Genomic DNA, 14,689 nt, shown 5'->3' with positions numbered 1-14,689 from the left:
CCTTTTTGCAATTCATGTTTTTAAAATAAATAAATATGTATATATGTACTGTATATATTTATTGATTTGGGGGGGGGGGGGGGGGCTTGCCTGTTCTGCATGTTATTTTGGCATTAATATCAAATCAAATCATTTGACTCCTATGTGTCATATATCAGTTTGCAAACAATGTAAAAAAATATATATATATCATTGAGTTAATAAATCCGCATACAAACAGGCAGCTCCAAAATGCAGGTGTTTCAGCCTAGCTCAGTGCTTCTGTGTTGGTGGGGCAGGCCAGCAGAAAATAGGAACATTGCACCGTGATTGGCTCAGTGTTCTGTCATTCATGGGGACACTACATCACCGCCTATAGTAAGGGTAGACATCAAGAATGTGAGCCCTTTGGGTCCTGTCATAGACTTAGACGTGCCCTTCCAAGAAGGCTCAAGGTCATTGGCCACAGATAAAATGATGTCGCTTTGATTGGACTGATCATGTCAACATCTTACTTTCAAAGTCTTAGCTAGCAGTCATCATCAGTTGTCATCAAGTCGACAATCTACTAGCAAATCCTTTTTAATCCCTGTCAAATTAAGAGAAATTATAGCTAAAACGTATCGGTTCTCATCGGCCATTGCACATAAAGATTACACAACAAGTTGGAAATCGCAAATTCAACAAGGAGTCATTTGGAAGGAATCTCTGGCTAACTGCAAGCATTGCAAAGAAACCACTAACCGCCTGCTATTCAATGGAGTGGCTGTGTTTTTTCCCCCCGAATTCCCACCATAAATCCAGAGAATGCCATACTTTGGTAACAAAGTTTGATGACAAAATATGCCTACAAAAGACCGCTGCGCCACCTTCACAAGGTGAGTCCAAAAATGTCTTGTATGCTGCTGCATATATTATGTAATATGCCAGGGAGATGTGTATACTGTAGCTAAGAAAGTAATATTAAGTGTATGTTGTGTAGTAAGCTGTTAGTAGCCCCTGTGCTTCATCCTAATAATTTTCACCAATGCGTTATTGTAAATACATCTAGTGGTTAGAGCATTGTGCCAGTAACCGAAAGGTTGTTGGATCGAATCCCCGAGGTGACAACGTACAAATCTGTCATTCTGCCCCTGAGCTGGTTGTCGAAGACGTGGATGTCGATTAAGACAGCCCCCCGCACCTCTCTGTTTCAGAGGGGTTGGGTTAAATACAGAAGACACATTTCAGTTGAAGGCATTCAGTTGTACAACTGACTAGGTATCCCCCTTTCCCTTATCGTTCGTGGCCCGGTGTGTGCTTGTTTGGCTAGTGTTTAAATAAGATTTTTAATTTTTATTTGTCACGTCAAATAACACAATTCTATTATAGAATTAAAAGCTTATTTAATGCATCAAATACTGTTATATGACATGTATCTTTTTTGACACGCAAAGACCCAAACGGCGTTCAATAATTTGGTATATTTTCACCTCTTAATTTCGCCAACTTGGTGGTGCACATATAGCCTATTACCTGTTTTAGAGAAATGTAATCATCAAATATTGCAAGAGCTTTCATTGTCTGTTTATATGCCCCCTTTATTTATCCTTTATTTATCCTACGGTTCTGACTTGTACAGAGAATGCACTGTAAGAACGGCCAATGTTCTGAATTCTGTCACCGTACATTTAAAAAGTGCTGAACAAATAGTTATATTGACTACGTCCGTCGTAGCTTGCTCATTAATGTCTTAATCGAAATTACGGATAGCCTCTTATCCGCTTGTCGTCCCCATAGTTTGTACATCTCAATTGTCAGCAGAAACCACATTTGATTAAGCAAGTCAGCCATGTCAGCTATGTTTTTTTTCAACTAAATTAACTGTTTCGCTGCCAGACAAAACTACGCTTAAAGCCAGGTGTAGCCATGGTAAGGTGTTGGGACTCTGCTGTTGGGACTCTGCTGTTGGGACTGCATTATCTAGGCCCTAACAGATTGTGGGATTTGACCAAATATTTAGGAAGAGGTCATCATTTCATGGAGTCTGTGAAGGAAGAAACCATATGGAAAACTTGGTAAGCAAGCTGGGTAAAAAAAAGAAGAAGGATTTTCACCAAGTCAAAGATTTCATGACGCTTTTATCAGTTAGGGTCATCAGTTAGGGTCTATACAAGCTTCAATATGAGGTCCTAAACCTAGCATGAAAGTGCATTCTTGTAGCTGTGCAGGCTAATAGAGTAAAAATGTTTGCCTTGGGTTCAATTGAGTCAATGGTCATGGGGTAACTTGAAGCAATGTTTGAGCCAATGGCCAGTTGAGCAAATTGAAGTGTTTTTTTTCCCAGGCGTAATGCAAGGCATTATCGCTGAGATATGAAGTAACAACGGGGCCTATGTTAAAGGAGTTTTAAAAAGTACAGTGTTTGTTTGGTCTTTAGCCTGTGTAAAAATATGTTTTAAAATTATTCTAAGACAAAAAACATGATCGTGATTGTTGATTTGTGTTTGGGAAATAAAGATAGACATGGTTCTAAAAAGGTAGTGGTAATATTTCATTCAGTACAGAAATGTGTAGGCGGCTTAACTTACCCTGTCCCGTGGTTCGTCTTACCCCCTACCCGGGGTAGTTTGTGCCAAGAGACAATTTTTGGGGGGAATAGCTATATTTTCAAAACTGTAATGTTTATATGAATTCTGATTATTTCCAGGGATACACAACATCCTAAAATATATGTCTATACAATATCTTTGTTTAAAAAATACTATATTTCCTTTGACGTAGTGATGCTGAATGTAAAAAATGGCTCAACTTACCCCACTCTCCACTACCTGGTCTAGTGTAAAGTAAAGCTTTTAAGTCCTATTGATGTGGATTGAATTATCTTTATCCCCCACAGTAGCTCCTATCTATTCAAAGCTGAAATTCATCAACAGTGCTGTGTTTGTGATGATAGCTTATTCTTTGGCTGTTGTTTTCAGCAGCTGTCTCCATTGCTCAGATCACTAACTGGAGCCTGGCAGAGAGCAGGCCTTATCTAATGTTGAATGCATATCACACCCTCTGCTGATTGGGGTGGGGATTACAGTCTCATGTGTTCAGTTGTCTCTCCCTGTTCCCTAATGTCCTCCTGTTCCATATGCTTTCTATTGGAAGAACTATGGTTGTTATGATTTTTGTCTCCTGTTATTTGATTTGATATTTTGTACAGATTGGTCTATGTGCATTTAGTGCGTCATATGGAAGTGTCAGATAGAGTGGGAGTAGGAGAAAAGAGGACAGCAAGGGATCTGTAAGGGGTGTGAGGGAGTATGTGGGGTAGCAGAGGAAAGATGAGGTCATTTTGACCAGGATGAGATTGGGGCACTGTGGGTTTACATGTTATATTTGAGTCATTTAGCAGATGCTCCAGAGCGACATACATTTAGTGCATTCATCTTAAGTAGGCCTAGGTCTAAGCCCTTAGATCTCAATATCCACTGAGCTAAAATGTGGAATTGTTTAAAGATGGTCATAAAATTGATCATTTAGCCATTTGATTTAGATTTTTAGGACCCCTGAAGGTATATACAATTATTTTATGAAAGGAAAAGACAAGTGCAAGCATTATTTATTTAATTTTGGGGGGATAAGACTGACATGTCTTATTTAAGATACTCTTTGAAGAGGTAGGGTTTCAGACATTTTCGGAAGATGGGCAGTGGCTCTGCTGTCCTAGCTTCAGGGGGAAGCTCGTTTCTACCATGGGGCGACAGGACAGAGAAGAGCTTTGACTGTGCTGGGCGGGAGCTGTAGGGATGGGAGGCCACGAGACCAGGGCCCGGTTTCCCAATAGCGATGGAATTTAGGCTTACAAGTGTTTTAAAGATACATCTCCGGTCGTTGTAGTAAAGATGTAACATGCGCTTTCCAAAACACCATTCAAAGAGAACAGTCGCTAAGTGTGTCATTGGAGCATGTGTGTCATGCCCTGGCCATAGAGAGGCTTTTATTCTCTATTTTGGTTAGGCCAGGGTGTGACTAGGGTGGGCATTCTAGTTTTTTATTTCTATGTTTTCTATTTATGTGTGTTTAGCCGGGTGTGGTTCTCAATCAGAGGCAGCTGTCTCTAGTTGTCTCTGATTGAGAATCATACTTAGGCAGCTTTGTGTTTTGTGGGTAGTTAGGCACCTGTGTTTTGTGGGTAGTTGTTTTCTGTTTTGTGTTTGCACCAGATAGAACTGTTTCGTTTTGTTCCACTTCGTTTCAGTGTTCAGTTTGAATAAATAATCATGAACACGTACCACGCTGCACTTTGGTCCCCTTCTTCAGACGAGCGTTACAATGTGTCGATACTGATAGTGTCAAAAGAAAGGGAGCGCTGCTCTCAGATTAGCTTTCTCCATTCAAATCTTAATTTAACATAATTATTTCACAATAGGGACTACGGATCAGCTCCTATTACAACCTAGTGCAGCAAATATTGAGGTGGCTTTTTTTTAATGTAATGCTTACCCAATAAAAATGCACTAAATCACCGATTTGGCACATCATTGTGCACGTTATGCTACAATGAAAGAAAAGAGAAACCTGCACACTGTTCTTGCTAGTATCACTGTTCTTTATTAAGCTTACGCATTGGCCTCAAGGCGTTCGTCAGAGCTTTGTATGTGTTTTTAATCTGCAACCTTATGTAGACATTGCTCCACCCACATCCGTTCAGTGCATCAAATGTTGCTGTCGTCAAGAGAAAAATAAACATGTGTTATCAAATATAACAATTTCATAAATATTCATACAAAGTACATACTTTATTATCATGTACCTACAACAAAGATACTATAGCTCAGATGTGCGAGTGCCTTTTGAATTTTGAGGCTACACATCATTAAATAAATTGAGACAAATTACAGAAAGTAGTAAAATATAACTAAATTGATTGAACATGAATATGATTGAAATAGGCATATCCGGTTTTCATTTTGTCATGCGGAACAGGTGAACCCAAGAGCAGACTGGGATGAGGTAACCAAGGTATTTATTGAAACACAGGTGGAGGATGGGGTGCAGGTCAGGGAAAGCTTGGGCGGGTTGCAGGAAGCCAAGTGCAGAGGCTGAGGCTGGAGAGAGGCGAGTTGGGACTGAGTAAGCAGGTCCGGAGAGGTGGGACTGGACAGAGTAACAGGACTGACAAGACGTGGGACTGGAGACAGGGTCAGAGCGGGCAGAACTGTAGCGGAGAGGAAAACAGCATCAGGCAAGGGAAAACAGGCATAACACAAAAACAGGCTCTAATCAGGAACAAACGGCTAAAACCGCAGACTGACTAAGCAGAGGTTACGATCTGGCAGCGTGAAAGTGGCAGAGCTGAGTATTTGTAGAGGTCTTGATTATGGAACAGGTTGCAGCTGGTGTAGATCTGCTCTGCCTCCAGCACACCTGGCTCTGCCCACACACACACACACACACACACACACAGAGGAAGAGGGAGAGAGCACTGGGAGAGTGGCGGGCAGGTTAGGAAGACACGGGATGAGAAGTAGAGGGCGTGGCAGGAGCAGATGTAACACGTTTGAAGCATCTTTTTATACGTTATTTGTTTGTATCAATTGCAAAGACAATGGCAACTTTGTACTTGTAGTCAACTTTGTTCTGAAGAAAATCAATTAGCATAATAAAAAATCCCCATAAAACCAGCTAGAAATATCTGTTTTTTTGCATGGGCTACGTCTCAATCAACCACATCCGCCGATGTCGGCCACCCGCATCTGTGGGGAAAGGTGGAAGAGCTACAGCTGTGTTAGACCATGAGACTTCCCGAAAATTGACCTTCTCATGAAAACGTCTGTAGTGTCTGAACGGTTGGCCTAGAAACTATTAGGACCCCTCTATGGGATGAGACTCTTATGAACATGATCGTGTCTGAAGTCGGTACCACAGATATGCCAACTTCTGTCTGAAGTGTCCATACAGTTTGGGATACACATTAATATGACCCCACTATTGAAAGTTGAGAACACATACAAGACTCATCTGAAGGTAGCCCTGTACCAGTTTTAAAAAATGATGGAAGTATATTTAGAAGTAATTTAGTGCCTAAAAACAGGTATTAAATATGTGTCAATTAAAAAAAACTGATCTTTCTTATATGTCTCAGATATAGGACAAACACTTCAAAACAAACTTCCTTTAGATTTGTGTTTTTTTTTTACTATCTGTTTTTCAATGTATGAATCTGTTATTTAATGCATTTCTATAGGCTAATAGCGGTAAGGTCAAATTCAATGTTTCATCAAATAATTTAGAAAACATTTTTTGATACCGAAATGATTCCTAAAATTCAAATATGACCATCTTTAAACAATTCCATGTGTTAGCTTAGACGCTAGGGCAGGGGTGGGCAACTCCAGTTGTCGTGACATGACTTGCAATAATGTGACGACTGTTATTTATTAAATCAATTAACTATGTTTAATTGTTACTTGATTAAATTAATCATCTAACAATTAACTCATTAGGCATTTGGGGCACCACAGGAAAAGTTGTTTAACGAGTTACCATCTCCCAAATTAAACTCTTGGAAGATGGGTATCTCAATAACAGTCACTGATTAATCATTACCTCGTCAGTCTCATTCTGAATGTCACATGCTCCTTGATATCTGAAGGAACATTAACTGTATTGATGAATCAGCAATACACAAATTGGCGTAATTATTTATTTACTAACTAACTAAATAATAACACAGAATACATAAACACACACACACACAGTATAGGTTATTGATTACTAATGTAGTACAATGAAAACAGGTCCCTAGTAGACTAACAAAAGCATAACCGTTTGGTTATAAAAGATGGAAGAATGGAAAGAGAGGGAAAGGGAGAGTCAACTATCGTTGTTACATTTGGAAGGTACGCTCACGGAAATATGAATAATTAGCACCCTAACCACCGCTCATTCAGATTGGAAATGCAATATATATTTACGCGGAGCTGTCCTTGATCGTCGTCCATCTCTGTTGAACTTGATGGGTCCTATGGTGAAGTTGTCGAGGGATATAAGACTCTGGTTTGTCCACGAGAGGTCATAATGTCCTTTGCAGAGCTTCTCTGGTAGTGGAGTGGTTGTTAGAACAGTTACTTGAGATTTACGAATGGTTGTCTGAGAGGGATCTGTTCTTCACCCTTATGTCTTTGGTCAAATGTCCTAGACTACTTTACATGCCAGCTGAGTTTCTTCTTCTTCTGTAGGGATTGAGAGTCAGAGTTTCACCATTTCAAACGTATGGACTACTGTCTCACGTTTTCTGGTCTGTAGAGTTTAAACCATTTGTCATGTTCAGCTCGCGCTGTATGTTGGCTGGTCTCATGGAAATTTAGTTACAAAGGCTTTTATAAAAAGGGGGCGTTCCATCACGCGAACACAATGCCTGTGCTCACTTGGGCATGGTTACTAATTTGTCACATGGAAAACAATTATCTAATCTAAAATCACATTGCTATCTTCCCAAAAGTATTATCATACATAATCATATATTTTATACAACATGTAGATGTAAACCTGACAACTAGAATGTGTACACCCTCAGGGATACAGTTATTTAGTTATACCATCCTTAATGATCCTTAATGACATCACAAAATAATAAACAATATGACATGTTTATTCTTTACATCCCCACCAACCATTCCAAACATTTGAATTTCAGAAATAATGTTCCAATGTCCAATCTTTTGATGTTATAGTTTTTAGGTGGGCCACACTCTCTGTAACAAAGAAGTTTCAGTCTTCCAATACTGCAGGGAAAGGAAGAGAATGTTCTCTCTAAATATACAACCCAGTGTTAAGGTGTCAAGACTGGCAGAGCCAGCCCCCCCTTCCCCTCTTCTGTGGGAGAGAGGGGGTATTGCTATCCCCAAGCATTTGCCTAGCTGATGGGTCCTTTGATCCACTGTATGGAGAGTCATGACAGTCCACGGGGCCTGATTGGTGTCACATTTTCCCCCCAGCCCCAGCTAAAACACCTGACTCCATCAATCAACTAATCATGAATACAATTTATTTAATCAGCTGTGTTTGCTAGGGATGGGGAAAAAGTGTGACACCACTCCAGCTCCCGGGGACTGTCAGGACTGTCAAGCCATTCTTAAGGGTTTGATGAGCGTAGCACCTAGTGGGTTCAGGAGAGGGATGTCTACCATGGATGCCCTGGTGACAGTTAGTACAGAGATAGGAGAGGCCCTGAAAATAAAAGAGGTGATGAGTGTTGTGTATTTTTTATGGAAGAGAGGTGGGAATGTGAAATATGTGATGAGGAAGATGCAAGAAGCTGTGGGAGTTGTGGAAGATTGGTCTCTAACATGGGGGTTTAGGATGTCTATGGCCAAGTCCTGCTTTATGGTGTATTCTAGGAGGAAGGTTGAAGATGTTAGGCTATGTTTTCTATTTATGTGTGTTTAGCCGGGTGTGGTTCTCAATCAGAGGCAGCTGTCTATAGTTGTCTCTGATTGAGAATCATACTTAGGCAGCTTTGTGTTTTGTGGGTAGTTAGGCACCTGTGTTTTGTGGGTAGTTGTTTTCTGTTTTGTGTTTGCACCATATATTCAGATGATTCAAAGGATCCAGTCAGTGTTAGGGTGGGGGCAGAAGTGTACATCCCATATTTCAATCTTAGAGTATGTAAGCGGTCAACTGATTATGTGTCAGTGTATGCAGCCGAGTTGGCTAGGTTTGAGATGGGTGGAGGAGGTGAAACCACTCAGAGTGGTGATCTTCTCTGATTCGACGGCAGTGTTGAGTAATGTGAAGATGGGCAGGTCGGATATGACAGATTTGTTTGTGAAGATGATGGTGCTGTTATTGGGATTGGAGAGGATGGGAGTGGTGGTAAGATTTTTCTCGGTTCCCGTCCATGTGGGTCAGGAGGGTAATGAGAAGGACGATGTGGTGGCTAAGAGTGCTGTGAGGAGAGAAGGAGTAGATATTCAGCTCTCGCTGAGCCAGAGAGAAGTCAAGTTCTTGATCCGGGCAAAAGGGCTTGATCTTTGGCAAAGGGAGTGGGATGCTAGTAGTAAGATGAGGCAATTTTATCGTAATGCACCGGTCAGGAAAGGAAGAGGTGGGGACTATGGGATGTCGACAGGGTTGGGTAGGTTACTTTCTAAATGTAATCCATTACAGTTACCTGTCCAAAACTGTAATCAGTAATGTAACTTTTGGATTATCCAAACTCAGTAACGTAATCTGATTACATTCTGTTACATTTAGATTACCTTCCCATTAAGAAGCATTAGAAGAAGACAAAAATGTATGTTACCAATTGAACGGCATCTATTGCAGGATAAATCAATGTTAAAGTATACATAGCTGGCCATATATGGATGTTATATTTTACTTTATGGGTTGGTTATGTAGGCTTCTTCTAAACCCTTCGCTTTCTAATACATATAATAATACAATTGAATCATATATTTACATTACAAATCCGAAGTCTATCAGAATTGCATTCATTCCAATAAATGTTATACCCCTTGATCTTCAAGAATAGAATTTGGAAATATGGAAGTATAGATTAGCCAAATTGTTTAACCTGAGCATGACCCCAAAACTAAGTACTTACTAAACAGCTCTACTCTGTTTTTCAGGATTTTGTTGTCATGGGGGACTGATTGGGCTCATTGATTCGAGAAAATAAAAGTAATATGCTGCATTTGCTACAGGCCTATTGTTTACATTTTTGTTAGTGACACTGATATCTTGAGCTGTTTAAAGGGCAAATCCACAGATGAAACAATAACAAAAAGGTTGCCCCACCTCTGTTTTGGGAGAAAAAAAACCCCTCTCAGATTAATAGACAGAGCTATGGATGCAAGGACTGACCATCCATGATATCAAATGATCCATGATCCTGAGAGCAGTGGTGTGCGTAGTAGACCTCTACCAGTACAGAGAAATAAGCCAACAAGTGATATAGCAATGATTATCAACTGTACTGCAGGGATGGAACGTAAATTGCAGAAAATTGAGGTTATGGTGGTAGCTGCAGAGAGGTATTTGGGTGCGCGAGACTTGACGTCAGAAGAGTTACAGGGTGTGTTAAGTGGTGATATTCCATCCTTTCAGGCTGTTGGCCTGAAGTAGGACTAAATAGATTTAAATAATGGAGTAGGGTGGTTTTATTTATTAATATATTTTTTAAATTTGTGAGTGTAGTGTCAGATGGTAGGCTATAAAAAAAATGTAAACAATGTATTAAGAGAGTTCAACTCCAGTCTAGTAGGTGGCGGTAATGCAACAGTGGATGCCAACCACAGTTTTCTTCATCGAAGAAGAAAATCACTTTCGTTGGCAAGTGGTAGACAACATTTTACAGTGGTTCTATTTTTCTTGTTCTGTTTTTTAAAATATATTGGCAGCTTCGTTTAACATAAATAAGCATAAATAATATATGTGAGTTGTACTGTACAGGGAAGCTGAAAGAGAACGAAGGTAGGCGATGTAGCCTTTGGACCCAGTCTCTAGCTGCTTTTAGCAACGCGGGTCTATTTACAATGCATACACTAGCTTTGAGCCCAATTGTATTGGGTTGCAATTCCATTTCGACTTACTGTGCCGGTCGGTTGGTCACTATGACGGGGAATATAAATAAATAATAGTTATGCACATGCGTCATGTGGTCAAAAAATGAACAACTTGTGGGGGGACTTTTATTTTGACATGAGGTAAGCAGAGAAGAAATGGGTCTATAACAGACCCACGTTTGGAAGGTCTCTAATTCCCTGTTTTTGTGCAACCCAATACAGTTGGGAGCAACGCTAGTGTATGTAAATACACCCCCGTTGATAAAAGCAGCTACCCTCTTCCAAGTACTGATGTAAACAAACATGCAATAATCATTACAAGCATGGCAGTTGCATAACTTAAACCAAGGATCCTCTCAGAATCTAATGATGATTTGTAGCCTATTTGTTGTATCCAGAGTCGTATAGAGATCTATACTGGTTGTGGTGAAATCAGTGGGTTTAATCCTTGGTCATGTCCATATTCTACAACCCCTTTTATTTTGCCCAGTAAATGCATAGGTAGGGATCTCTTGCTTTCACCAATCCAGCATTTCCAATGGTGATGACTCATGAAGGAAAGAAGATGATGAGAGGAATGTGCTAGTAGTGCATCATTAATCCATTTGTTTATTTACTCATTTGTTTATCCCATGACTTGAATTAGTATATGGATTGGGACTATAACCCTGTGTTTTGTCCTCCTAGACCCAGTAGAGTTCTTCAGACAGCGGAACCATGGCAGCTGTGGGGACATGGGGTTTCTCTCAGCCTTCCGTGGAGAGAATACGGTCCCTGATTACTGCTGGAGGACACGCCACAGATGCTGTAGAGGAGGCCATGGCAGGTTGGCATGAGTTGGCGTGGGTGACTCATCTACTACAGTTCCGCAGTGCAGCATGTCTTATGTCCATTGTGAAACTCTTGAATTTATTCCAGATGTTGAAGATGATCCAAAGACTGGGCTTCACATTGTGGGGAGGGGAGGATTCCCTAACAGTGGGGGAGTGTTGGAGTGTGATGCTGCCATCATGGAGGGCATCACTGGCAGGTTCGGGGCAGTCGCAGCACTACGGGGGTGAGAGAACCACCTGCTAAAACCACTGCCATGGCATGGGAAAGAGATATGTCTGTGAAAATGAATAGTCATAGGGAAGCCCATTAATAAATGTAACGGTATGAAACTGGTTTCCAGGGTTGGGGCTCCGGTGCGGGTGGCTCGTAGGGTGATGGACAGAAGCCCCCACAGTCTGCTTGTTGGGGAGGGAGCAGTAGCTTTTGCCAGGGAGCAGGGCTTTACTATAGAGCCCAATGACAACATGCTGAGTGCACACTCAGCCAAGGCTTACCAGGTACCAATACTCCCTGGGGGAAAATGGCATGGCTAACCATTTTAAATATAAACAACAGATGTTGGAAAACTACAAATTATACATCTTGTTCATTCTTGCAGGAATTTCTGAAACAGAAGCAAAGTGTCAGTGGACATGACACACTTGGTGAGACCTGAAAATTTCTTTTTTAAATGTTGATTTATCATGATCTTCCTGCTCATTGTAGAGCATTGAGTGACAGCAGAACATCTACTGTAACAACTGAAAATGACTGATAAATGTGACTGAGACTTGTGCATTAAATTGTTTGGTCCTCTAGGGGGAGTCCTAATCCATATAATCACATTAGTCTTAGTTGTATATTACATTATTTATGGATCCCTAACCTGACACCTACTGTTTTGAATCTGGAATCTCTTTACAATAGTCTCGATTCCCCCCATCTCCAATATCAAAGTTTCTCATCTAGGTTAAATAACTCTTTTTTTTAAAATATATTTTTTAAATTATTATTACTGACCATTCCTGCAAGACAAGTTGGTACAAAACATCTGTGGAAGCAGGTCTAAAAGTGCAGGTTACATATTTAGTATCAGATCTAACAACTTCCTCCCTTTCTCAACAGGACTTATAGCGTTAGACAACATGGGGAACATAACTGTTGGTGAGGAAGTTGGTGTCTTCTATTTTCTCTCTTGCTCTTTCTTATTTATTATGTAAAAGACATATTGCAAGCTCCAGTAGTTGAGTATTTATTTTCAGAGTCTAGAGATACTTCCATCGTAGCTACAGTATGAGGTTAGGTTGTAGTAATATGATTCAGCTGATTTAGCTCATGTCCTGTTTTTCAGGAGTTTCTACTTCAGGGGCCCCCTTCAAATCACCAGGGAGGGTGGGAGACTCACCCCTACCTGGATGTGGCCTATACGCTGAACACATGGCAAGTTTACAGCTACCAAAATCAACTCAGTCAAAGAACTGCACACACTGATGAACTTCTTTCCCTCTGTGTTTTAGTAGCCTTTTCTGGATAATTGTGTTGTGACACACTACACAATGAATCCATTTTACTGCATGTTTGTTAATCCTACAAAGATTGCAGGTTTATGTCAAGTTTTAATACACTATTGTTATGTTAATGTATCAGTTTCAGTACGCTTAAAGGGAATCTCATTCATAGCCAATTCACCACAGTTTAACATCCTTATGATCAATTATCCTTATGATCAAAAAACACTAGAGCAAGGGAAACAAACGCATGTTGAATTGAAAGTGGTTTAAAATATTCCAACTGAAGTAACAGTCAGATTGCAGGTTCACATTAAGTGTAACAGGCCCATTTTTCTATGACTGTCATCTCTGTCATTGTATAACCCTGCTCACTTTTTCAGGTGGGAGCTGCGGCAGGTATGTGAACTATTTGGATGATCTTTTCAAATATATTTTTTATTCTATTTTCTAAAGACTTCTCTTATCAGCCACAGGTGATGGTGATAAAATAATGTGTCATTGCCCAAGCTTCCACGCTGTTCAACTGATGAAACAGGTAGTGTTATGAGATTATCAAGTCATAAATCATTTTACTTTGTCAACCTTATACTGAGTCAGGTGTAGGTTTGATGTGCCCTGGGGTTGAGATGTTTGAGCAGCCACTGTCCCATGAAATCTAACTAGCCAGCTATTATTCACACAGCATTAGCCTGCCTGGAACTTTTGGCCACCCTTACCTCAACTGACTTTCTGTCTCTCCCCCAGGGGTCATCACCCAACATGGCCTGTTACTCTGTCCTGGATGACATCATCAGAAGGACTGCCCCGGACAAGTGCTTTGAGATTGGACTCATCGCCCTGAACGTGAAGGTATCTTTTCTACTCTTAGTACTATATTATAGAGATACAGAGTAGTCATTGTTATATAAATAAATTAAGTTGCACAAAAAACAGATTGGGTCGTTCTGTCTTCTCGACTCCCTAACACTAGATTGAAACCTATCCTCTAGGGTGAAGTAGGGGCTGCCTCTTCAGTGGAGTTTCCCTACACATTCTGGATCCAGGGGAAGGACTATGTGGAAACAAGTACTCAGCTTCCAAATTCCACAGAAATGGAGGGCACAGAAAAATGTGACACATGTACAGTAAAATAAAGGGTATGTCATTGTTAACAGTGATGTCTTGAATTGTATTGATAGTAATTGATAATAAAACAATTTTATGTTTACTATAAGGGTCTAATAGTGCTGTCTGAAATAATATTTTAAAGTAGGCCTACACACAGGTATGAAAATAATGTTATAATGGTATGTAGCATACTTATTTCCCCCAATCTGTGGAAAGGAAGTTTCTATCTTTAGCCTACTTGTGAAATTTTGAACGCCTTTAACATGCACAGTTTATGAGCTGACTGACTCATTCCTGTGCAGGTGCTGACAGGTCTGACAGGTGACCATCCTAGGCTGACATGATGTCACTCACACTAACTATGACTCAACAATTCAGGATGGAAGATCCTTCTGAACATAAGCATTTAGCTAACCTTTGTCGATGCATGATCTGATATGACTGGTCAATTTCATGAGGGACCTGGACTGTGCCTTCCGTTAGTTTTACCATTGTATCCTCCATGTGGTCTTTGTCATTAATTTACTCATCCAACAGACTATCAGGGTCATACTGTACATTCTGAGAACCTATTGACAGGGGAACGATTTGTTTTTTGAGCACTCATTTTATGATTAATTTAATCACATATGATAGGCTTGATTAATCTGAATTAATCTAGATGGGGGGGGGTCATGTAATTGATTTCCCCAGACCAGAGTGATTCACGCCAACATTTTGCCACGTTTCACTAGTAAT

General features: G+C 40.3%; 1 protein-coding gene across 3 annotated transcripts in view; it reads left to right on the top strand.

Moving 5' to 3' along the window:
- Nucleotides 1–13,977, top strand: part of zgc:153169 (uncharacterized protein LOC767799 homolog) — a 17,324-nt gene extending 3,347 nt beyond the window's left edge. The window contains exons 1-11 of one of the 3 annotated variants that reach the window (XM_029640781.2): nucleotides 10,252–10,428; nucleotides 11,208–11,346; nucleotides 11,439–11,577; nucleotides 11,695–11,851; nucleotides 11,953–11,998; nucleotides 12,459–12,497; nucleotides 12,685–12,773; nucleotides 13,225–13,240; nucleotides 13,312–13,379; nucleotides 13,589–13,693; nucleotides 13,834–13,977. In XM_029640781.2, the coding sequence (XP_029496641.1) occupies nucleotides 11,238–11,346; nucleotides 11,439–11,577; nucleotides 11,695–11,851; nucleotides 11,953–11,998; nucleotides 12,459–12,497; nucleotides 12,685–12,773; nucleotides 13,225–13,240; nucleotides 13,312–13,379; nucleotides 13,589–13,693; nucleotides 13,834–13,977 (912 nt within the window). In that variant the 5' untranslated portion in view covers nucleotides 10,252–10,428; nucleotides 11,208–11,237. Of the gene's footprint in view, nucleotides 1–10,251; nucleotides 10,429–11,010; nucleotides 11,347–11,438; nucleotides 11,578–11,694; nucleotides 11,852–11,952; nucleotides 11,999–12,458; nucleotides 12,498–12,684; nucleotides 12,774–13,224; nucleotides 13,241–13,311; nucleotides 13,380–13,588; nucleotides 13,694–13,833 lie in introns of those variants that run through there. The other 2 variants (XM_029640782.2, XM_029640783.2) reach the window with 2 other exon arrangements.
- The last annotated feature ends 712 nt before the right edge of the window (nucleotides 13,978–14,689 follow it).

The sequence above is a fragment of the Oncorhynchus nerka genome, linkage group LG28 (genome assembly GCF_034236695.1).
Source record: "Oncorhynchus nerka isolate Pitt River linkage group LG28, Oner_Uvic_2.0, whole genome shotgun sequence".
Classification (NCBI taxonomy): Eukaryota; Metazoa; Chordata; class Actinopteri; order Salmoniformes; family Salmonidae; genus Oncorhynchus; species Oncorhynchus nerka.
This window is presented reverse-complemented; position numbering and strand designations above follow the sequence as displayed.